Source organism: Bacillus rossius, chromosome 10 (assembly GCF_032445375.1).
Source record: "Bacillus rossius redtenbacheri isolate Brsri chromosome 10, Brsri_v3, whole genome shotgun sequence".
NCBI classification, from domain to species: Eukaryota; Metazoa; Arthropoda; class Insecta; order Phasmatodea; family Bacillidae; genus Bacillus; species Bacillus rossius.
In genome coordinates, this window is record NC_086337.1 from 36,211,601 (window position 1) to 36,237,926 (window position 26,326).

Here is a 26,326-nt window from a genome sequence, read left to right on the forward strand (position 1 = left end):
GCCTAAAATTAAATTGTTTTAATGTGGTATCGAGAAATATACTAAACGGGGTGGGATTGGATTGTAGTATAGAATACGATAACGTGTAGTAATATATGAACGTTATCATGTTCTGTATTAGAATAATTGGGACTCTTCTATGTACCCAGTACATGTTACGTATAGCTGTAGCTGTACGTGGCTGAAGCAAATAATACTTGGACTGTAAATATTAGTTCGTGTAAGTATACGATTAGACAGAGCGTAAGCTGAATTCCATTTGGGGGAGCGGTAATAGAACCAGTTTTCCCGCTGTTTGCTTTCAATTTTTTTTCCCCATTTGTTGGTGGGAATGCCAGATATTTATAAGATTTTGGTAAGGGGGGGGGGGGGTATTCCGTCATAGCACCCCCCTCCCCTTCCTTCGATTATAATCCTTGATATGTAAACTTTTTCTCCTTTTGAACATCCGATAAGAACAGAATTGTGTGTGTGTATGTGTATATATATAATGAATAGGTACACAGTTTTTGTTTTTAAGTTTCTTAGTAATGTGAGGAGTAATTAGATTTACGAAAATTTATATATTCTGTACCTTTTGAGATATCAAAATAAAATAAATAAATTCTGAGTTTACTGTTTATACTTGATTTTCAAGTCGACAGCGGGAGCAGTTGTTCAGTTAAATCAATCAATTCTTAACGACACAAAACAAAAAAAATATATCCTTTTACGTTTGATTGATTTTTTGATTTAATTTATTGTTACAATTGCGAATGGGCTTCCGCCCGGTGGAAAGCATAAACTTCCCCCGTACTCCACCGATTTCTGAAGCCTCTTCAAGAACTTTCCTCTTCTCACATCCAGTATCTTTCCCTCAATCTTATTCCACTCCCTCCCCATTGGTTTGGTTTAGTGATCTAGTTTGCAAACAGAATAAATTTTGATACGCAACAATTCGAATTTGGGATTTTACTGACAAACACTTCGATTTTATTTGTCTTGATTACGTAGTGCTCGGAAAATTAAGCGCGTGAAAAAAAAATTAAGCGGTAAAGTTCTATGACATTGGGCAAGTTTATTATTTATTCGGTGAATTCACTCGTACCGCCAACTTGCCTTTGTCCACCGAGTGAAATTGAAGCACATTCTGCAATTCTTAGCCACTCGCCTGTAAAAGCTGTAATTTTTTTTATTGTTCTTTGAAGATTCTGTCGACAGTTTAAAAAAACTAAATAGTGAATAAATAAATAACTTTTATTTTAAATCTAATCTAAAAAACTCAAAATGTTATTCACAATAAACATAATTCTCACGGAACACCTCTGTGAAAGAATCAGCTAGTGTAAGTTAACTTTCCCGGACAAGTGAGGTCACACTCGCGCGAGATTTTACCGTTGATAAACTAGCCAAATTGGCCACGCACCGATGAAAATCTACACACATTAATCAGAAAAAATGCGAGGGAGCGGGAATGCATGGACACCAATTACGTAGTCGCCCACAGCAACAGTTGAAATTGTTTGCACATGGAAGCTGTTGATCATAATTTATTACAACAAAAAAAAAATTCCGCTGATAGTTTGTCTTGTCGCGATCAGCAGGACGTTCTTACTTAAAGAAAAAAATAATACACGTAGCTTTCGGCAAGACAATCTTATTTTTTTTAAAAAAAATTGGTTATTTTAGGTTATCAACATTTAAAATACTCTAAACTTATGACAGTTTAATAATTCTAGCATTTTTTTTTTTACCGGATTCTGTAAAACTCTTGTAGTTGTGAAGGGTCACGATGTGAAGATAATTGTGTGGTTCGTAAATTAATAACTGGTAAATATTATGATGAAAAATTATTGTTCGCCCCACTACCGAGTGTTCCCAATCCAGTGGTCCCCCCCCCCCTCCCCCGATCCCTCTACATCGCTGTGATACAATCACGTAACATTAGTTGCATTCAAAATTAACTTCTATTGATTTTTTTTTTCCCGGCGTAAAACCGTCCTGTTAGAGAATCACTTTCGAAAGGCTATAATGAAATTTAGACCCAGAACTGGGTAGGTTAAAGTCGGGCCTGTCTGCAATCGCTTGGTAATTACTGACTCAGCGGACTGCTATCATTGTGGAACACACGGACCTGATAATCACGTTACGTACTTGAATGTCTCCATAATAAGGACCGTGCACACAGTTAGTCATTAATCAAATATGACTGCATAGTTATCCATATCGCTTTAGCTGTTTGCACCCAAGCGACAAACCAAAACTATTCAATATTTTTTTTTGGTCATTAGGCCTACATACGCTTTTAACCCGAGAAAGCGGATGGCGCCAACCAGAGTCCATAAATACAAAGGGAAAATTTATAGTATTAACTGTTAAGTTAATTCTAACAAGATGGGCATAATTTTAATAAAATTGCTTGTGAAAATCAGGTCCAAATCCGGGGCTTGGTAATTTTTTTTTAAGTCTTTTTCGCTTTTATTGGAGCCGTTTCAGTTATGGTCTAAAATTTAGGTCTGCTAATAAAGTGATTCAGTACCTAGTTGGCGTAGCTGCTGCGCAGCGTATTATATCGGCGGGTGCGGAAACTACGTGTGGTTCGCGTCAACAAATTTAGTTGAAAACACAATTTGCGTGCATTTATCAAGCTCGGCTTTATTTTGAAGAATTCTACGTTAAACTTCGTGTCAAGAGTTTTGTTTTATAAGTGTATTTGCAATGTGAGAACACCTGCATTTGCTCGTTACCGAGGTTAGATGTTGCACATATCTGGCGAGTACTGAAACAGGGTGGCCACTCACCGGGAAAACCGGGAAAACCGGGATTTATCAGGGAAATCACGTTGACCGGGAATTATCAGGGAAATGTCAGGGAATTTTTTTAATAACCGGGAATTTTTTGTGTCATGTATATTTCCGCAGAGCTGCCAACCATTACGGATTTTCCGTAATTATTACGGATTTAACACAATATTACGGAATTACGGAACATCGCTGGTTTATTACGGAAACGAGGCTTTGTGCTGCTGGGTAACTGAAAAAAATTCCGTTTCTGGTGTGCGTGTTTCGTGAACGCAGTTCGAATACATCACGTGGTTGCGCAGATAACGGAACTGATAAATGTGCGCATGTACTGTCGAAATAAGTAGATTAATTGTTGTGTTTTGTAATAGAAATGGTACGGTATTACGTCCGTTGTACGATACAACTAGTACATATTCTCGGTCTTTTCGTTTGTTAGCTACTTACATCACGATAATTTTTGTACGGTACTTTGGCTAACCTGTCTTGTGTTATTTACTTTATTGAAAGCCATTTTTTTCATCAAAGTGTTTTTGTCGTGTGTACAGACGTGAAACCTGTTTATGTTGTTCGATAGTGTTGTGTTCTTCAGTGCCGGTTGTAGAAATGAAGCGTGTGACAGAACAATGTGTATCTGGGGCAAAAAAAAAAAGAACGTTATTCTTCAGAACTTTCGACCAAATTATATAAAAGAATGGCCATGCTTGTCATCTTCAAATGTTTTGGAACGCCACGCTTTTTGTAATGTATGCACGTGTGACTTTTCGATTGCGCATGGTGGAAGGGATGACTGAGGACGGCATATTGAATCAAAGAAACATGCAGAACATTTTAAAGCCGTGACGAGCAATAAATCGATATCGTCGTTTTTCGCTACATCTGAAGAAACGAAAGTAACAAACGCAGAGTTATTGTTTACAAGTTTTTTGGTAGAACACAATTTACCGATAGCAGTAGCCGATCATTCGGGTAATTTGTATAGAGCTATGTTTCCGGACTCAAAAATTGCACATAAATACAGCTGTGCGAGAGCAAAAACATCTTCCTTAGTGGAGTATATAGCTGGTGAAACTAAATTGAAACTGTTGAATCTTTAGTAAGTGGACCATTTGCTTTAGCTATAGATGGGAGTACTGATTGTAATGCAGTGAAGATTTATCCATTAGTTGTTTCATTTTTAAATCAAACACAAGGTAAAATTTGCACTGTACTGTTATCCCTTGTTGAGAGTACTAAGACTAAGAATATTTCACAACTAGAAATGTTACACTTCAAAAATGAATTAAAGAACAGTTATCAAAAGTTGCGTGAAAAAATGATTGAGCGCTCGACACTGAAATACCCCATTACATAAAACAAAACACAGACTGCAGGTCATTGAACGGGACGCTATAATGTAAAGTGACATATTTAAAATGTATTTGTTATTTAACGAACATCCGTATGTATATAATGAAGAAAATACAGCAGGGTGCTAAAATATGAGTGATCTCTTTCTATAATATTATATTTTTTCATCAAAAGTATGTTTTTTTGTAATTGTAAATATCAGGGAAATTTTGAATTTTTAATCAGGGAAATCAGGGAAAAATCAGGGAATATTTTTAGTGGCTGTGAGTGGCCACCATGTGAAAAGACTCGGCTCACAATTTTTTATTTTATTTAATCGGCTTGATTGAGGATATTTATTTTCGATTAAAATTTAACATTCTTTCCGAAAAACCTTACATTTAAAAAAGTTCTCAATTGAATTTAGTAATAAACACCTTTAAAAAAAATTTACGAATAATAATGATTTCCAATGCACCGGTCTAACCATCATTGAAAAACAAAACCCTTAACGCTCTTTCCTAAATACGTCGCGCCCACGACGCGATGGAAATAGAAAATATCTCTATTCAGAAAGTCTGTCGCCCCCGTGATTTTCATTACGTCACAAATATCTTAATATTGTTTGCATGGAAAAAAAAGATTATTCGCATTGTGATCATGACACGTCGTTGTGATTCCAACATTGTATGAAGCGCCTCAATCAACGTTTAAAAAAAACGGTTTTGGCAATGACATTGCAGTTTAAAAACTTAGTATACGGGACATAACTGGTACAGCATCCCCATGGTAAACTTAGACGTCCGGATATATAACTTAACTGTTCCTCGCCCATTTTCTATGGTCTGATGATATCCACGGTTGATTTACAAGAACCGAAACTTCCAAGCGCTTAAAATTGTTCACCTTCAATTTACGAAGAACTCTGGTTACAAATTATACATAGATCTTCGTAAATGTACGACTATCGTCTTAAATTTCTGTACTTTTAAGTTCACTTACCTTGGACACGAATCTAAGAAAAAAATCGTGATATATTAACATATTTCATTTTTATAGTGATTGTCCTAAACAATAGCCATTAGTGGTAGAAAATCAAGCTTGCGTTGCCCTCTTCTTTCATTTTCGTAATTACTCTATCTTAACTAAGAGACGTTAGTGATAGAAAATTAAATACAATTGATATCAAGCACCCCATGCTTTTTTTTTAATTAAAATCCATTGTTTAGTTTATTACTTGATTATTATTTTAAGCTTATTAAAAAAATACGTTACACGGAGTTGTAGTTCATTCTGTAGCTGTTGAACAAATATAAATGTAAATATTATTTTATATTTTATACTTTTTAGTTAATAAAACATAGGAAGCAGTTTTTTTTTCTAAATACAATTTTATTACTGACATTTCATGTATTTTCATGATGTCAAAGAAAGCCCAGAGGAAAAATTTGTTGTCTACGGTTTTACAATTTTTAAGGCCAGTGACTCACTGGAACGAGACGGTGATTTTCCTGCGTCTGCATGGTGCGATGCTTCGTACTTACTAGTGATGGGTCGTTCGTTAACGATTCGTTCAAAAAGAACGAATCTTTGAGAGAACGAAATCTTGCGATTCGTTCGCGATGTAAAGAACCGGCTCTTTGAGAGCCGGTACCTTGAAAGATTCGGAAGAACGAAAACGCGGAGAGAACGAGAGAACGAGATGAGAGAACCGGTCACGCGCCCGGTCTGATTCGTTCGTAAAATGATTCATGACGTCAGGAGTCTGAAGAATTAGCAATCACAGCGTGCGCATGTTCACAAGAGCAAACGATAACTGATCAAATAAAATAGGGTAACATGAAAAGTATCTATACCTGAAAATGTCAACTGTTAAGTAGTGGTTTAAAATTGCTTTTTCACATTCACATACACAAATTTGGAAATAAAAAACAAAAAAAAAACCGTATGAATTAAAAAATAACAGGGAAAGTAACTACAAATGTTCACACTTACCATTTTTGTGTTAAAGAATGTACTTCATTTGTTTCTCTTCATACTGAATTGCAGTAGTATTAAATTTTTGTCTTTTTTCTCTAAATGTGTTGGTCTACATGTAAACACTTTACTGTCACTAGAGTGTAAATAGCCTATATATTAATATTGTAACTTAAAAAGTAATAAAATATAAATAATCTTGTTTCATATACGCAACTGTGATTCACTGGCTACGGAAAGCAATGTTCAAATTCAAATACAAAAACACGTACGTAATACTCTAAAGGATGAACGAGTTACGACACCTGATAAAAGAGCCAGATCCCATACACAGAAAAGAACGAATTGACCGAGATGAACGAATCGTTCTGAACGAATCATCTCACGGAACTGATCCAAAAGAACCGATTCGGTCAAAAGATCCGTTCTGCCCATCACTACTACTTACTTGCGTGTAATTTTGTTGACTTTGCCTTTGGTCTGATAATGAAATTCAGTGTTTTAATAAACTCTGGTAGTTAATTATAAAAATCTGAAGCGTGTGCCGGCCATCCCGCCCTTATCCAGCCGAGTGCCGAGTGGGCAGACCAGCTGTTATCGGGGAGTTAAGTTATCGGTAGCGTGGCTGGCGTGTCCGCACAAGAAACTTTCAACACGTGAGGTGCACGGACGCGGGGGGGGGGGGAAAAAAATAGAACGAACAACTCGCTGGAAAATTTAGCTTTGGCAAAGGTATTGCAATAATCGTTAGATTTGAAATTAAACTATTGTACACGGTGTAGCTTTCGGACAAGCTATTGTTACCATTCGTATGCAGTGGCGAAGCCGGGGGGGGGGGGGGGGGTGTTAGGGGTTCAAACCAACCCCCCCCCCCTTAGCACCAAATCTTTAATTAATTTCTTATTCATCACTCAAACAAATTTCATATTAAAATTAATAAAAATTTTACCATTACAATATTTAAATTTAAGTACAGAAAAATGCTAAAATAGCACTATTTTACACCTTAAAATCCAAATTTTCCCGGGGGAGGACCCCCGGACCCCCCCGCTTTAATACGGTGGGCGGGGGGGGGGGGGGGCAATGCTTAACACCCCCCATACACAAATCCTGGCTACGCCACTGTTCGTATGTATGTATATTGATCAAGAGTGTGGCTGGAAAGGGGTTCATATGTGATAGTTGAGAGGGGTGGAAAAACCCCCTCCCCTTCCATGCCATAATTTTCCACCAGAAAAAAAAAACTAGAACGATAATAAAGATAATCTACTCCAGGCCGCAAACTGACATTTGAGGTAAATTGGAAAATTTATAATTCTAATTTTTTTTTTATAGTTCTGCTGTACTTAGTATAACTTTTGAACAACTTTTCAAGCCATTAAATATTATTTAAGTGTTTTTCTTATTCTCTGACACGTACCATTTTAACTGTGTTTGAAGGGTTAGGGAGGAGGGAGGGAGGGACGACGACATTACATACCACCCGTTACTCCCACAATTCGAGGCTGGGTCCGCCACTGTTGTCACGCTGCCCAATTTGACAAGTAACGTTCCAGGAGTTTTCGTTCGAATTGGACGAATTCACTAGCTAACTCGTCGTCGTCGATTTAACGAACTCCCGTCTGCTGCGTTTGGGCGTGTTGCCACACAATCTCGGGTGAGCGCCTCACTGCGCAGGGCTGTTGAAAGACACTTATAGTACACTCGAGCTGACGTGAACACGTGTTGACAAATAAAATATCACACCGCTTTCCCTAATATATTGTCAGTTTGAACAGGCGTCTAAATTGCCAAATTGATTTTAAAACTTTTTACATAAAACTCTTTATTTTTTACAGTAATAACATCCTAATCGTAGTGTAAAAGCGTTAATTTGTTTCTATGTCAGCATTTTCTGGTGAAAATATACTTAAAAGAATTTGTAATATATTTTTCTACATGATTTGCTTTACACACGAAACTGTGAGTTTCGTTTTTATTTTATTTATTTATTTTATCTATCGACTTTATTGGTGGTGAAGTTAAGGCGATACGCCTTTTATTACATCCAACCACATTTCTCTACATTAACATGCATATTAAAATTAACATAATAAAGCATAGAAATATAAAAAAACTAACTTGAATGTAAAGTAAATATATAAACAGGAAACTATTTTATTCAAACTCGAAATTGGCGTATACACCCGCCGAAATGTAATTAAACGTTAAGTCATTAGTTGCCAGTGTGATAGTAATGCATTAATACGATGACTTTTTTTTAATGTGTGAACATCTTTGCTCTCGGTATGCGGCATTTGGTAGGAGTAATTTCGTGAAAGGGAACGGAAGTCGATTGGAACGGAAATGTATCCCCAAAATACGGTGCTGCCATCTGTGGAAGTCTTCAAAAATCTCGAACATAGCGGACCCAGCGTGATTCCATCCGTATATGTTAACCTAAGCGAACATCGGGGGATGTACTAAGCGTATTGTTGTGCCTAAATAAACTTTATAATAGTACAACTATCCTTTAATTGATATCATTTGTGTCATAATTATATTCATGAATCCACACACAAACTCTTTACAAGAAGAGGCAGTGGGAGGCACTCCGCGTCCTGTAATTCCTCGGTTCTGACACTCGGGACCCGCGAGACCCGCAGTGGCTGTGCCGATACAGTTTTGCGACGCACTTGTCTCGCCGTGTTTTCCGATTAGGCAAACAAGTCTGAGCGAGCTCTGCTCGGGGGTCTCAACACGCCAGGCACTGTCAGTCTTGTGCGATTCGGTAAACAAGGTAGGTACCATGTATGAGCCCCCAGACTTTTCCGTCATCGATGCTTGGTCTTTGCCAACACTCGGCGCAGTTCTCAGTACAATAACCGGATGATATAAATATATGTATATATATATATATTATATATAATATATATAGTGTAGGGCTGCTACACAGCCCCCGTAATTTAAATTGGTACTCGGGACGTGTATGGGCCGCTTAAGACACGTTCGAAAAAGACACGGAAGCGGAGATGGATCGCGTTAACGGATCTCACGGAACGGAGTGTCTACAATGGCAAGTTTTACGTTACTCCGAGCGACCAATAGAAGGCGTAGTACTGGACCGCGGCGGTAGCCATGTTTGTTAACGTTCTGAAAACTTTACAAATGTTTTAAAATTAAAGTATATATAGTTTTGTATAGTTACTTTGTGGTTTATTTTTACTATATGTAAATCCAAACTATATTGTGTTCTCGTATCTCAAATTTTTTGACGTGACAACGTCTAATAAATCGATGAACGTCGGCTGCCCGCACGAAAAAGTGTCCCGTTACGCACATTGTCCCGTTACGCTGTGTACCTTTACGCTCATTGTACGCTTGCGCCGCATCTATCTCTCTTTCACTCGATTGGAACAACCATCGATTTGACTTTTTCGAGGCACATTAAACTTGAAACACTCCCATTCGTTTCCTACTTTTCCTATCATCGTCCTATCCTTAACAGAATAACATAGATTGGAAGAATTTAAATAGCAAACATGTATAAAAGTTATAGTAAAAATAATCTCTTCGTTAAAGTAATAAACATATTTAAATTATTGAGTGCAAAAAAAGTAAATGTATCAATTAAATTGTAGATTTCATTTCAGTCCTTTGTATCCATACAAAAGTGATAATTCAATAAAAAATGATTTAATTTTATTCATAAAAGTATGCAATCATTTCATCAATGTTTTGTTATGACGTTGTCACGTTAAACTATCGTCCGTAAACCGACTTTAAAGACAACCAATTTTTTTTTCTTAAATATTTCGTATTTGTGAAATTTAATCTCATTGGTTGCCATTTAATTTTCCGTGCATTGTTGAAGCAGCAGATGCGATAGTGTAATGATCCGGGAGGTCCGACTCAATTTATGTACTATTGAAGATCTGCCTTAGTTTCAAAATGATTGTGCTTGTAACTTACTCGTGTGTGCCTTGTACGTACGTAAATCAGTGTTTTCATATGAACAACTTTACGAAAAATCTGCATTCGCAATTCCACGCTGTGTGCTCAAGTCCAAATTTAGGTATGCTTGTTCACTATGTACACTCTGTCTGCGTGCTATTGTAGAAACTATTTCGTGTTATCCCGTCTCCGTTACGTGATTCGTCTCGGTTTCCGTGTTGTAGAACGGACATCCGTGTGGCTGAGCTCGGTATTGCTTAGTTCTTCCGTTTACGTCGCTCCGTGCGTCCAGTACAAGCAGAGTATTTGGCTGCAGTGGTAACCATGTTGATGTTCTAAATATAAAAAAAAAAAAATTAAAATACAATAATATCTATTGTTTTTTTATTACTTTGTGGTTTATTTCATTGCATGTGTAAATTTATGAAGTAAATATTTATTAACCTTAAAAAAGCACACTCATTGGTTGCCATTTGTTAACGTTTCAGTGCATTGTAGAAGCAGCAGAAGCGATAGTAAAATGTTCCGGGGTATCCACCTCCGTTTACGTGATCAGTCTCTTGTTTCCGTAACACTGTAGAACGTACCTAAGAACTAAAACGGGTTCATGCAGCTGGTAGACAGCTGTTTTCCACCTCCACAGATCCTCCGGTTTCACCAGTCGAGTTGAAAATCCCGATGATGTTATCGAGATAAAAAGTTAATCTTCCATTTCTATCTCGATAAAGTTATATGTGTTTCACCACATATTATCTTTCTCTGAGAAAATCGAGATAAGTTTAACTCGATCTTCTGAAATTATCGCGATTTTCTGTTTGTAAACACCTTTCGTTATCAAAGTTTGGCTAGAAATTTCGTAGGCTACTATGGCGAGCCAAGGCTGTAATTTGTCAAAGAAGCAGAGAAATAAAAATACATCGCAGCAGGAGAAATACATTCTTTTAGATTTAGTAACTGAACATTTCAATATCATTGAAAATAAAAAAACAGATGGTGTTTCACAGCAACAAAAAATGAAGCAGTGGCAAATACTTGCAGATACTTTCAATTGTATGTCTGGAGAACATCACAGGACTGCAGAAAATTTAAAAGCGGTGTGGGAGAATCTCAAAAAGCACACGCGAAAGACTTCTGCTGATCAACGAGTTCAAGTATTAACTGGAACAGGTAATATATTTTTTGTCTGTATATCCTGGTACATTATATTTAGGTACAGCAATAAATATTGTATGCATTTTTATCCATAATGCAATTTTACGAATTGTAAACATGTGCAATAACAATTTTTTTAGTTACTTGAATTAATTGTAATATATTAAAGAGGTATCTTGGGTGGAGTTGGAATCAGAACTATAACCTTTGCACTGTCAAGAAGACACTTCGCACTATACCACCAGTGGATATGAAATATACACCACATAACTAAATTAATTCTGTATTTTTTCAGGTGGAGGTCCTTCAAAAACAGTTAGTAAGGATCCCATTTGTGAGAGAGTGCAGAGCCTAATCAAACCGACTATCGATGGTGCCAAGAATCCCTTCGATTCAGATTCAGATGCAATAATATTACCATTTGATGCATCAAATAGGCCTACTGATGAGGATGACAGCATTCAACTGGATGTCGGAGCAGAAGTGGATGTTTCTTTCGTGGAGACGGCAGAGACAGTTAGTAGGCCTACACTTTATTTTGAGAAAACCTAATGGATGTGTCACTGTGCATAGTTATGCTTATTAATCATGTATAGCTATAGCCTATGCACTGTGTTAACTTTATTTCTCTCACATAATGTTCAAATTTAATTTTTCCACAGGTAACTCTTCCAAATGGCGACTGGACGCATTATACTCCAGCCATGCTCAGCAGTCCTGTGTGTTCTGCCCTTCGACACTCCAATAACAACTCGGCTATCACAAACACAGTGCAGACCAATACTACTGATTCATGCAGTGCAAGTAGTGGGAAGGCAATGCCTCCTAGCAGTAGGGGAAATGCTTCAGTGCAATCTCCCTTTACTAGCAAGCGGCGACCAACCCCGGCCACCAAAGTGAAAGAAGTAAGTGCTGTCAATGCAGCAAAAATCGAACTAATTGAACTTGCAAAAAAACATGCAATCGAGGAAAAAGAAGTTATGAAAGAAATCTGGGAACTGCGGTTACAACAAGAACGAGAAAAAGTAAAGCAGGAAAAGCTGCAAACTGAACTTTTATCTTTACAAATCTTGAAAATAAAGAAAGAACTAGAACATTTGCAGTAATTTAATTGTTCTTATGTATTAAACATTTGCTCAACTATCATGACATAATTGTTATATATTACATGTATATTTACAAAGTGATATTCATTGTGCCTATTAACAAACAGTTTCAAGTACAAATGTTAAGAATTATATAAAAGATAATACATGTTCGCTTATGTCACATTATTTTGTATGATCTAAGCAGTTGTACAATGCAAATGTATTAAAATATTCCATACATCTTGCTATATGTAGTTATTTTCACCAGCAAATCTTCAAGTTGATGGCATCTCTGTGTGACATATAGATCAGTATGACCTACAACAAACTGAAAATACACAGAGTGATAAATAATCGTATCTTAAATAAGTATTACAACACACACACATATATAGGTATTTAATTATAGGTATATGTAAATTTCATTTACCTCCTGAAATAGTTTTCAATCAGTAAATGCCTGACACTGTCATATCTGGGCCTTCTGTTTGCATTTTCGTTGTTCTGCTGTACATTTCCTTCCTCAAGCAACTGTTGCCAAGGGAGGTGGAGATTGAGGTTAGGGTCGTCTGGAGGGAGTTCTTCCCCAGTTTGTCGCAGGATATTATGCAGCACCCCAGTCGCTACAATGATGGCAAACGAATGTTCTAATGACACTCTCAATCCTAAAGATAAGACTGGGAAACGTCGCTTCCAGCAACCGAATGTTCGCTCTACAGGATTTCTTGACCTAATTTGCGACTCATTAAATAGGTGTTCCTGTGGACTTCTGGGATTATCTAATGGAGGCATTAGATATGACCTACAAGCATAGCCCGCATCAACAAGTAGTACAGAATCACCATACTCCCCTCTCTCAAAACATGCCCTTCTGTTGCTATTGTTGAATATGGTACTATCATGTGAGGAACCAGGCCATCGTGCAACAATATCTGTAATTTCCAATTTTGTATTACAAATTACTTGCACATTCACAGAGAAGTAACCTTTTCTGTTACGGTAGAATTCTGCATTGTTTCCACCTGCAACAAACATAAAACAAGCTTGTATGTGGATTGCAATGTTTAATAAAAAGGTAGCATAAAATCAGTGTTTAAACCAACCTGGTGACTGGATTTTTACATGAGTGCAATCCATAGCACCAATAGCCCTGGGAAATTTAGCAATTGCATAGAAATCCCTTTGTGCTAAATTCAGTTCTTCCATCGTCTCTGGGAATTTAATGAACTGCGGTCGAAGAGATGCAATTGCGGAGCTAACCCTATGTATTATTCGGTGAGCTGTGGGTTTACTAAAGCCAGCATAATCCCCAATGGTTAGCTGGTTACAGCCTGTAGCATAAAATCGAAGTGTAGCCAGCAGTTGGTTCATTGGCGACACTGACATATTCCTGTGAAAGACGAAAAAAGTATGTTGAAGGTTGTAATGTAATGTTCGTATAAATGAGTTTTATTTTACTTGTCTATGATTTCATATACATATTTATTATTCTACAGAAACAATTAACATTAGGAAATAATATTAATATAAACTTACTTTTCGGGAAACTGTAGTTGATTTTCTATAAGTTCCAAAACAAACATAGTCGACTGTTTTGAAAGGCGAAAATGTATTTTAAAGTCTTCTTCATCATACATTTCAAAATAATCGCTTCTATCTCGCATCCATCGTGGCCGACGAACAATGGCATCTTCTTCATCACTTTCATCTTCAAAAATCAAATTGTACATGCCTCGAGCCATTACAATTTTTAAAATCTCCTCTCGTCACTTCGTTTTACAATATTATCTCGATAATAAGACTTTAACCACGAAAATCGGTGGTTAAAATATTTTATCTCGATAACACTAAAAGATCGAGATATTCGGTGTGGTGAAACGGGATATTCAGTTAATCTGGATAATTCATTACTTTATCGAGATAATTTCGCTTGGTGAAACCGGCCCTAAGGATAAGTATGGCCAGTACACTCAGCGGAAACCAATTAAAACATTTTTTTTTTGTATGGGTCGAACGGACAGCAGGATTAACCGCTTTCTGCGGGGCTCACTATCAAAAACCACGTAACTCTCAACAAAACGTACATTCGTGCCACCTGTCAGCGCCCATTTGAACTGCCTGCTATCGCAAGAGTTGTGGCCAGTCGAGTGTGACTGTTCGTACGTTTATAGCGCAATGTCGTCGAATACCGTCTAGTCGGGGTGTGTGTTAGTGAGGCGGGATGATAAGCGCGACGCTCGCTGGTGCTTATGGCGCGGTGTCGCCTCTAAGCGCAAGGCTGTGGACTGTCGGGCAGTCTTCTCGTCGTGCATAGGGCAACTGTGATACTTGAGCGGCGACCGTAACATTATATGGCATAGAAATGAAGGTAAAGATGTAATGTAAGTGCTTTCAAGAATCTGTACCATTTAAGGTTAATAAACTTAATCCGTAATGAGAAGTACTTTTTGGGTCCTCAGCGAATTCTTAAAAACTTTTTATAAACAGACCCCAATCGGAAAGCTTGACTAAGTTTTCAAATCGTGTTATTTTTCCTGAAACTCTACGCACCTTTGTGCGTGTCCAGACCGACGGCGCGGCGCCCTTAATCGGGGGAAAAATATTTATAAGATGATGATAGAATTAGTCATCGCAAGGCTTGCGATCATGCGTGTATATATAGTACGTATAAAACCAAGTCGCCATCTGTTTCTGCCTGCTTGCTTACTTCCTGTAAAATACACAATGGTTTTCATTTTTGGTTTTGGGTTGAGGGGCGGACAGGGCAGAGCATTTACAACATGATTTCATAACTTTGAATTTGACATTAATTGGGCGAGATGTTTGCGAATTGGAAATTTTTACTATTATTTAAATACTTATTCTCTTAATGCTTCAAAATTAATATGGTACGGGACATAACGTAAGATATTTTTGCAGCTACAGTTTTTTTTTTTCACGTGGCAAATCTGTGTGGCTTGCACATAATATATATTGAAGATTTTAATTACCTGTATACTGCTAAATTGCATAAAGCAACGTCTTGTGCAGAATGAAATGCCGTCTTGTATGTTTTAAAATATTGTTACACATGTTACGGTGAAGTTTTCCAGGCAAGAAATTGTTTTAGGTGTAAATATGTGTTCAATTAACATTTTGGGGTCAAACCCAAATTTTTCACAAGTTTTAAATTTGGCGGATGTTGCCAAAATTGGTTCATTCTGCCGATACTCCATTCTCATTTCATCATACCTTATTCATCCCATATTTTGACGAGACATTAAGCCAATATTAAAAGAATACTTTGCTGCAACAAGGGCTAAGCCAGGAGGGGGGGGGGGGTTTAGGGGTTCAACACCCCCCCCCCCTTAGCACCAGATCTTTAATTAATTTCTTATTCATCACTCAAACAAATTTCATATTAAAATTAATAAAAAAATCTACCATTACAATATTTAAATTTAAGTACGGAAAACTACTTAAATAGCACTATTTTACACCTTAAAATCCAAATTTTCCCGGGGGAGGACCCCCCGACCCTCCGCTTTAATACGGGGGGGACGTGCTTCGTAACACCCCCATACACAAATCCTGGCTACGCCACTGGCTGCAACTATCATCTTAATGGTTGCCAATTAATTTTTTTTTATTACGTACTGTCACGCTCAGGTCAAGTCATAGTTTTAACTCGGCACAAGAATATTTAATTAGTTGCAGGGGACTCATAACAAAAAATTACTCTTAATTTTGAAATTTTTTCTTGCTTTCACTTGTAATTTAGTTTGTCACCTATCAATCCTTTTTTTTATTGGACCTTGCAGCATGCTTGTTTCAGCAGTCCCAGATGCTGACGATGGTACAAGCCCGCCAACAGGGCAGGGAGAACATAGTTCGGCGCATGCTGGTGGCCTACCGCGAGCAGAGGCACAGATCCAGGCTGCCCAACCACGCCGCGCCCGCGGCCGGCAAGAGACGCAGGCTCGCCCCTAGGTGTGCCCCCAGCACCCCGCCCCGACAGGTGAGAGCGCACCCTGTGTTCACCTCGCGAGGTTGGCCATGTTTCTGCCATGGTTACAAGGAGGTGCCCACCATTTCCACTTCCCAGAATAAAACAGAACCAAGCTCTTGCAGCAATTATCGTAATATTTATTTTACCTGCTAATCGGGCTGAAGGTGTTTTCTTTGCCCAATGCAAGTTTGGTGCTTAAAAATAGCTTCAGTCTTAATGCGGACTTAAGTTTTTCCTAATCTAATGATCTACATCCCAGTATGTATTATTTAACTGTTGGAATACAGCCATTTGCCTTGATTTCTGCTTGAAATTTCTGAAATTTCTAATTTGTTTGTCTGCTATGTCTATTTTGGAACTTAAGTATGTATGTGCATAAAATCTTCAACACTGTTCGTATATGATATTCAGAGTTTACCCACCACTGGTAATACATTTTTAGCATTCATGTATTTCAGTTGGTAGGAGGAAGTTGAAAAAAAAAATTCTATCTTGTAAAGTCTAAAAGGTTTTTTTAAATTCTAAGCGACCAATTTTTTTTTTTGTGTTGTACAGATTGCAATATTTGGTTCAGTAATGGCATATATAATTGCTGCATAAGATGAAAGCCCCTTAAGCCAAGGCCACACAGAAAGCTATGCTATGTTCGCTGTGTTTGCTGCACCAGGTGGCCACTAGTTCCCGATTTCGTAGAGATGCATGCATACCGTATCTGGTTCCATTGGGTATTGTGCACCCTTGTTGAGGGATGTAATTTACATGGACATTTTTTACATTTGCTTATTCAGAACCTATTTGAGACCAGTGAGATAGATTTGTTTTTTCAAGGTAGCGGGAAATGCAAGTATAAGGTGTTAACATTGTCTCTTAAGTTAAAGTTGGTCACATATGAAATATTTTGTTTACTATTACGACATTAAAACTTTACTAAATCAGTAATAATTCCAACAAAATATTCTCTCTATGATATTTTATGTCTTTTCGCTACTGTGACTAATAAAACAAGAGAATAAATTGAAATTTTGTCTCACTTTTATTTTTTATTTTATAATAGAGTTTGTTTCAAATTTTCTGTTGCGGCACTGGAGCTCAAAAAATGTATGGTATCAATACATATATCATATTTATAATGTGGCAAAATTGAATAAGTTAAAGCGATCAATTTTTTACGAACAATATTGTAGCTACTGAGACTTCGTCAGAATAGCTACATTTTAATTCCTTGTCTGTTAATTGAGATACTGATGTGGGCATTTTTTTCGTATTTTGCTTCTGCCCTTTATTAGGCAGATAGTAATTTAATCTCTTTTTTGCCACTTTTTGACTTTGTCACTTTTGGCAGTATACTATGTAATGACATTAATTTTCAACTGTTGAAAATATTTTTTTGGGTTCCTGGGATTGGACATATCACTTGCATCCCCTCCCATACCAATACATAACTTTGAGGTAAAAGATTTGTGTGAAGTGAGTGTTCCATACTAAGAGGCCATTGGCATCTTGTCGTATCTTCCTCGGATCAGTAGACCAGACATTTTTTTTGCAACTAACCTGTTAAGTAGGTTCAATAAGTGTCACAATGGCTTGCTATTTAAAGAGTACTAAGATATCTGAAGGGTACATTAAGTTATAAGTACTAGAATTCTCCAAAAATTGTGAAAGTGATTTGACTATTTTTTTTTTTTTTGTGATGCTGACTGAGGAAACATAATTAACAACAGATACTCTTATTAAAGGTTGTGTTTTCAAATTGTGTGGTGGTTATTTATCTTGAAAACAGAAAACTGTTGACATGTAAAGCAGAATATATGGCTCTGGCATTCACCAGACAAGATTATGTGGCTCAGACATTTGATGTCTGAAATCAATACACAAAGTGTAAAAAGATAGTTCGTTGTATTCTGTCACAACAGAGGAGCAATTCAGCTAGTGTAAAACCATGTTACTAACACACGATCGAAGCATATTGACATTAACTATCACTTTATCAAAGAGCATGTTGAGTCAGGAATTGTCAACATCGTTCATGTACCCTCAGAGGAGATGATAGCTTAAACTAAGCCTTTAAACAAAACCAAATATGATGCATGTGTACAGTATTTTGGTCTGACCAACTTGACTTTTATGTTATTTGATGATTAATCAGAGTCCAGCAATTTCTTTTTATTGCTGGGTGTAAGAGTTTGCAACAATATAAATATAAGGAATGGTGTTAGGCATCAAAATTTATATTTCTGTGTTTAGGTGTGTACATCTATTTGGCTGTGTGTGCGCATCATTAGTTGTTTTCGCTAAGAGACATCTGTGTACTATCATGAAGTAAACTATAATATGTATTGTTAATCCATTTTTCTAAATAGTATTGTTATTCCATATCCTAACATTGTTTCGATTTCATGTCTTTGTACCTGTGTATTTTTGTTACGTAGTTTGTTTGATTCTTTTTATTGTGACTGTATTCATGTATTTGTTTAGTGCCTAGCTTCTAAGGCATTCTTGCCGTAGGTAGGCATGTTACAATATTATAAATAAACAAATAAAATGAAATTCTTAAATTTTAACAAATTAAGTGTTTGTGAGTTGAACTTCAATATTGTTTATTAAGAAATTTTTCTATTTTATTCTTAAAATAAAATGATTTCTTTACGTGAGATTTAATTACTCCCTTAAAATTGCTTTTGGGGGTTTTCAGACTCTTTTTGTTTTGTTTCAGCTGCCCGCCATCCTGCCTCAGCCGTCTCGTCAGGCACCTATGGCGAACGTCACCGCTTCCTCGCCCGTGCGGGCTGCGCACACTGCGATTGGTTCCTCGGCAATCAGCAGCTCGACTCCTTCACTGGTAATGACGAGAAACCTCCAAGTCCTTTACTGTCGTCTGGACTTGATGGTGCCGAGCACGGCTAAAGACCGAGCTGTAGGGGGCGACAGCCCCTTCCTAGACGACTCCTGCAGCCGACCCTGGATTGTGTTTATTGTGATTTGAGCAAGGAGGCCAAACCAATAGAAATAGTGCATTGGACAAATCCCCTGTTCAGTGAAACTCAAACCAATAGAAATAGTGCATTGGACAAATCCCCTGTTCATTGAAACTCGAATGTAAATGATGAACAGGAGCGGATTCAGAGGGGTACGTTTCTCCCCGTTACCCCCCTCCCTTCCCGCGTCCTTCCCAAGAAGGGTAAAATTTTCACTAGTTAATACAACTTGTGAATAGACAAGATTTAATGGTTTTATTTTTAGGCCCTTTTTAAAACAGGAGATATTTGTGTTATTGCTTTTATTTTTTTTAAAGCTATTTTCTAATATCAACCAAAATAGTGGTAAAATTTATATGCTGCAGTTTTAAGATATAATAATTTTGTTATAAATTGGTCTAAAACAAACGTTCAAAACAATAAATATAAATTAGCCAAAAAAATTAGTGTAAATTTTGATGTCGTGGCCTATTATGCGATTGTGTATGATTGTTTGTGTAGGAGCAGCCACCGCAGTTGGCACCCTTGACATGGCAGTACCAGCAGTATCAGTCAGCTTGGTTTGCCAACGCAAGTGCTGTTAGCTGTGGACAGTTTTTCACCCCAACAAGTGACTATCAGGTAGTGACTGCAATCATTTCATGTTTGAAAGTACGTACGCGTGTACATAGTTTTCGAAATGCTAGTTCATTGTTCCAGTTTCATTGACCTGTGATGAATGAAATTTTAGTTGTATGTCAAAAAGTACCCCGTTTTTTTTTTTTTTTTTTTTTTTTTTTTGCCTGCTATTGTATTTGTTGTGTGAGCAAATTAATTTTGTTGTATTATTGTATTTTTTTTTAATTATTTTTTTTTAAGTTATTTGTGGAAGTTTAGTTTTGGATAGTAAGTGTTCTGCTCTCAAAATTTGGTAATTTTAGGCAAACAAATTTATATTTGATTAGGATCGTTGTTTTGAGGTACCATACGAAAGAAAGTTATTATTCTGTTACTCACACTCACATGAATGCATGAACATGTGTACCAGAAAATACTGTTCAGTTACACGGTGCAATTGTTTTATGAAAGGATTGGATTGACTGCCATACATTGGTGGGGGCACATTTCATTATCAAAAGATAGGACAAATGCACTTTAAAAATTGTATTTGGTATAAGTTCTACCTGCAAAATTTACTCTTTGAATGATCTTCTATCATCTTGGAAGCCACGTAATGGTGTACTTGTACTTCATTATAAAATAGCTCATTATAAAATAGCTGTGTGCACATTTATACTTAACATTTCAAATTTTGTTCATATATAAACTCATTCTATAAAGTCAGCATAAGCTTAAGACCACATTAAAATGATTGATGAGGTTGACTGTAAGTAGAAAGGCGTAACATTTACATTGATGCTTTCGGTAGTATTAGTTAATTAACCACATCCTCTGCACTCTGCTGAAGGCAGTGAGTTTAATTGGTTCTATAAGTAATGTTTATGTAATTTTTATTGGTTGTGTATGATAATTATGCATGTTTTTTTATTCAAAAAAGTATATTATAAAAAAATTGAAAATTGTATTAATTTATAATTTTCAAACAATCGTAAGGGTTTTTTTTTTACAGGCAGTACCGTTAGATGGCATTTTAAATCAAGGCATCATCACGACCCGAATGCAACCCACCTTGCTTCCTAGCCAGCCGTGCCAGACATCGTTTGCGAGGCACTCGCAAATCAACCAATACTTTGACGAGAACTTGATGAGCCGGCAGTCGCCGATGTATCCCGACAGCGTGATGCAGCTCGCAAGTCAGGCACCGCCCGCGATGATGAGCCTGCCCTACGGCTACGAGACCGGGCTGAGCTCGGCGATGCACGAGCCGTTCTTCCCGGCGTACGGCGGCCTGTCGCCGGGTCTCGCGGAGAGCGCCCTGTACGGGCCGGGCCCCGTCTGGGGCCCGACCTTGCAAGGCTTCGAACTGGCGATGGGATTGCCGGAGGGTGTGGACCTACGGGCGAGCCGGGACTTCGCCTTGTCGCCAGCGCGGGAGGAGGGCTCGCATCAGCCGTGCTATGCTGCCTGCCCGTCGCCGCTTGACGCGCCCGTCGACACGGGCCCACCGTGCGACATCAAACCAGAGTTCCCTTGCCTCGGCTCCAACGTTACCTCGACGTTCCGTTGCTACACGAGGCCCATATGCAGTGTAAGGTAACTTTGCAGTCTTAGCTACGTATTTACCAACCTCCTAGTTTGTTTGGAGAGATACATGCGTGGTTCTTATTCGTTTATACACGGTTAGAACTCCACACACTCATTCTGGCAAACCAATACCATACTGAATAATATAGAAGCATTAATGGCAAAGGAATTGAAATTTCCTATTTAAGTGAGCACAATAATGTTCTGAAACTTTAAATTCTATCAATAATACTGTCGTGAGGGGGGTTTTCGAATTGGCGTACGTTTATATCTTGGGCGCCACCACGTGGACCCGGCTACTGACTCTGTCCCAGGGCCGTGACGTGACCCATGTGGAGCTAGGCTCGACTTTCTCTCCCCCCTCCCCTCCTCCCTCCCCCAGCACTCACCGGCCCGCTCTCAGCCGCGGGCACGCTATGTTACTGCTCGTGGGGTCTTGTGGCGCCCTGCACGCCTCAGTCTCTGTGCTGGGAAACTCGTGGTCGAGAATTAAGTGCAACGAGTCAAGTGAATATTGAGCTTTATTGGCGCCGACACGCGCACTCAAGACGCACAAGAAAACAGCACATAGTTTCTGGTTTATTGCTGACCAGGACTCCACGTGGCCCGGCTCTGAAAGTATAAGTCCGCCGATTAATCTAAAAATGCTCCAGAAGAGGGAGGGGGGGGGAGCTTTAATTAATTAAGTTAAACAGTCTGCTACCAGGCTAGGCCTCGAAGGTTGATTAAAAAAGGTTTAAAAAATAGTTACAATGGCGGATGTTTACAGATCGGTTAAAAGCAAAAGTTGAAGTCGTCGAGGTACTGAGGTGCGCCCTACCCTGCACTGCGAACGGAAGAGACTCCCGGGTGTCATGGCCGCAGGAAGTGCTGAACTTACTGTTAGTACATTAATATTAAAGACAGTTAAACATAACTATTAAAACCTTTTAAAAATTACAAGTTAATTAATATTTAAGGATTGCAGATTATAAATATTTAAGAATTATGTTATTTTAATAACATGCAGTCTCCACTCCTCCAGTTAGGGTGGGCGCCGGCCTAGGGTGACCGAACACATGCACACATGCACACACGCACACACGCACTTGTTGGCTGGAGGTTTGAAACAGAGGGTGTCGGTGGGAGGAGAGGGGGTCGTCAGTGGCGTGAGGCACATTGGGCTTAGGGTGGGCGTAGCCCTGGTCAACGTCAATACAAATATTTTTTGAAGAGTTAAATTTATGTAAACTTAAGACTGCACTTTATAATATGGCTTTGTGTGAAATAATGTCCATATGGACAGTAAACCTAACTCCAGCATTGTAATTTATGTAAGCTACTGAAAATCTTAAGTGCCTAAATGGTAACAAATCATCAAAATGACTGCACAATCAGGACAAACAGATTTTAGGTAATTAAAATTTTAGTATTTGCATATTACACAATTTTTTATTTTAACCATTGCACTTAAATTTTAAGGTAAGGAAAAGAAAATTTTAAAGAAACTGATTTCTTGGAGAGCTTGCATAAAATTACATGTTTTGGGTTTGCAAAAAAATTTACATTTTTCGGGTGCATTATGCTTATAAAAATTAGAATTATGTTTTTAATTTTTTCTAGTCGGTATCTCTTACGAAAAATATTGCATGTTTTCATCACAACAGTAATTACTAATTAAGCTTTATTCAATATATATATAAAAAAAGGAATGCAGTGTGTCGCACCCCAGACCACAACTAGCTCTACATAACATTCAGTCTGGAGTATACATTCCTAAAAACTTGAATAACTCAGTTGGCCGATGAAAAACATTGTAAGTTCCAAAATAAATGATACTGTTGACGATAGGTTGCTGATATATATAGCTGATACAAACTGATATTGACTGTTTTTTTATTAATACTTAAGGGAAACGCTCATATCATTGGCTGCCATTTTCGGACCACGAGAACAAATACATGTCAAATTTACTGGCAAATCGCACACAACCTCTTCACTGACTCCAACACAAACAAGTTGACTGTTCGCAGGTACCGAAGGATGAATATTAAGACAGTTGGCAAGTATATCCTGTGGTTGCACACAAAACTCATGGCACAAGCCGAAGGATTCTCATCCCCGGAGAAATGGACCAAATTTACTCGATCCTTGTTTGGGCTGATTACCAGTGACTGTGATCAAAATTTTCTATTTTCAAGTTCCAAAGCACGGGTTAGCACCCGAAGCACAGTCACGAAATTTACTATTCGTCTCGCATTTGTATGTTAATTTTGAGCCACCACCAGACACGTGACCTCTCGGTACCTAGTTCAGACGCTGCTGACTGACGAGGCAACACGCAATGGCGACCACCTGAAGGAAGTGGCAGGTGTGTGGCCTCACTACCCAATCGCAGCACAGCATTCACAAAAACATAGCAGTATACAAATTTCCTAACCCTCGCAACGAAACTATTCTGGAAAAAATGGCAAGAAGAAAAAATCGTAGACTCTGGCAACATTATTTTTAACCAATCGCAAAAAAATTACATTGAAAAATATCAGCCAATCTTGGTGCATGGGAACAGCACTCTGATCGAACTCTCCATCTCTAATTATTATGCAACTGATAAACCACCAAGCAACTGATAAACCACCAAATATGATCACCTTGTGACAAAGGACCATGGTAAAAAAAAAAAGTAAGAAGGAAAATTACATTAATGCTCATTTTAAAATTAAAAAAACAAGCAATTCTTTAAAAAAAAAAAAACATTAAAGCACATAAAAATGTAGCCACTCAAATAAACGGGTAAAAATAACTTTTAGGAGCTTATTCACCATAAAGCAAACAGATCATCAAAACAGCTTGAATAGCATGTAAAAAAAGTAATTTATAATCATAAAACACAAGAACACTTCTTAAAAAGAATAAAAAGCTGTTACTTGAATCATGCCAGGAAATCTAAACTAAGTTAATGAACATGATACAACATAATTCGTTAATTAAACTGTGTAGCAATTGGTGGGGAGGGCAAGAGCCTGGGTTGTTACAAGATTATTTTTTTTTAATGTTTAACATGGATACTAGTTACCCTATTTTATCTTTAAAGGTGATATGTGAACTAAATTTCACAAAGCCAAAGGAATACTTTATAGTATAAACTGTTTTGTGAACTTTAACAAAATGGGCGGTATTTTATTAAAATTCCTTGTCCAAAATCAGGTCCAAAGCCAGTGTTAAGTATTTATTCAAGATTTTTCGTATTTATGGGAGCCATTTCATTATATAGTTTAACCTTTCTGCAAATTAAAACGATTGATAGGTAGTCGACATAGCTGTTCTGGCAGCGAATTCTAGCAGCGGATGTGGAAATTTACATGAGATTTGCATCAAGAAAGAAAACACAATCTTCGTATATTTATCATGTTCCGTAATATTTTAAGAGTATTCTACGTTAAATTTTATCATGAGAATTTTGTATTGTAAGTTTATTTACAACATGAGAACACATGAAGTTGCTCGTTACCGAGGTTAGATGTTCACACATCACTGGCAAGTACTCGGATCACATTTTTTTTACACATTTATTGTCATCACTACAAATAAGATGGATTGAGCAAGTAAAAAAAAATTTTCTTGATATCAGACTACATTCAGGGTTGCAGACAATTTCACACCAACTCACTGACAACGTAAAACAATGGCCAACCCGAGAAAAAACGTCAGAAAATTAATCAACTTGGCCTGCGAGGCCCAAGACAGCGTTTAAAACAGGGCTGTCGCTAGAGATCATGAAGAGGACTACTTGTGAGTTTTTGGGCCTGAGAGGTGCCTGAGGGTATTCTCATGGACGGAGTAATACATAGGGTACCTCCTGCTAGAGGAAATTTCCGTGTGGTGTGGGAAACGTGCAGCTATCGTGGTGTGAAAACTTTGGCGTGGAGCGTATGAAGGCAGAAACTGCCGACTGCATTGGGAACTGTTGCGAGGTGGCAAATTCCAGCCGTGTAGATGGTGCCTGGATGGAACACGGTATGTGCGGGAACGGCATTTATCCGAGCTGCAGGGCAGTGCACGGCACTGTAGTGGTCCAGCTATCGGAGACTGGCTGACGTGTGCGTGGAACAGGAATTTGCACGGGCTGAAGCCCATGGAGGCTGGTGTGCCGAGAGGCAGTCTTAAGACAAAAATCGTTCAGGACAGACAGCCTGGGACAAAATGAAAAAAGTAATTCCAGGAAATATTAAAACTCCCTTTAAATATAAACAAAATAAATTAACTGATTAAAAATTATCAAAATCGATTGGTTTATTAAAATAACTTAATTCTGCTGATTGTAGTGTGTGTGTGCCAAATATTTGTTATTATTAAAATTTTGGCTCTGCTTTTTGGAATATGGTCATTTAACTAGAAGTTAATTTTTCTGGTTTTCCTATAGTTTTTAATTGCACACATAATTGCCTTTATGATCTCGTATTTGGAGTATGATCCAAAATAAGAAAGAGAAAAAAAAATCGTTAAAATCTGGAGCTGCTGTTGCTGTTTGTCAGAATGGTCGCATCTGCTGCACGCGGCGTTTTGTCTCCAGGTCGTCGCAGGAGTCGATGCTGACCTTGGCGTCGCTGCCGCTGTCTGGCCTGGGGGACGACGAGGATGAGGACATTGGGGGCTGCTGTGACGAGGGCTGCTGCGGGGGCGGCCCGTGCGGCAGCCCCGGGGAGGACCCGCCGCCCACGCCTCTGTACACCCAGTTCCGCCACGACGACAAGCTCTCACTGCCGCTCATCTACCACTACATCGCGTCCACGGAGGAGATGGTGAGAGGGCTTCTGCTCTTCCAGGAAGTTGCACGGTCGCATTGCATCCTCAAAAGTATCTTGGGTGGCGTACGCTGCGTGAAATCTCGGAAAGTGATTGGGCATACTTCAACATACGGGTGCTAACATGCAATATTTA

General features: G+C 38.1%; 2 protein-coding genes across 7 annotated transcripts in view; both read left to right on the forward strand.

Moving 5' to 3' along the window:
* The window catches only part of LOC134535950 (uncharacterized), a 326,840-nt gene that overhangs the window by 277,523 nt on the left and 22,991 nt on the right, over positions 1 to 26,326 (forward strand). For 5 of the 6 annotated variants that reach the window (XM_063375376.1, XM_063375373.1, XM_063375374.1 and 2 more), the window contains exons 2-6: positions 16,074 to 16,256; positions 18,961 to 19,086; positions 19,724 to 19,843; positions 20,832 to 21,415; positions 25,959 to 26,187. In XM_063375376.1, the coding sequence (XP_063231446.1) occupies positions 16,083 to 16,256; positions 18,961 to 19,086; positions 19,724 to 19,843; positions 20,832 to 21,415; positions 25,959 to 26,187 (1,233 nt within the window). In that variant the 5' untranslated portion in view covers positions 16,074 to 16,082. Of the gene's footprint in view, positions 1 to 14,556; positions 14,641 to 16,073; positions 16,257 to 18,960; positions 19,087 to 19,723; positions 19,844 to 20,831; positions 21,416 to 25,958; positions 26,188 to 26,326 lie in introns of those variants that run through there. The other variant, XM_063375378.1, reaches the window with a different exon arrangement.
* On the forward strand, positions 10,677 to 12,416 carry LOC134535949 (myb/SANT-like DNA-binding domain-containing protein 3). The gene is made up of 3 exons (XM_063375371.1): positions 10,677 to 11,186; positions 11,467 to 11,687; positions 11,834 to 12,416. The coding sequence occupies exons 1-3, from the start codon at positions 10,886 to 10,888 to the stop codon at positions 12,275 to 12,277; spliced, it is 966 nt and encodes a 321-aa protein (XP_063231441.1). The 5' UTR covers positions 10,677 to 10,885; the 3' UTR covers positions 12,278 to 12,416.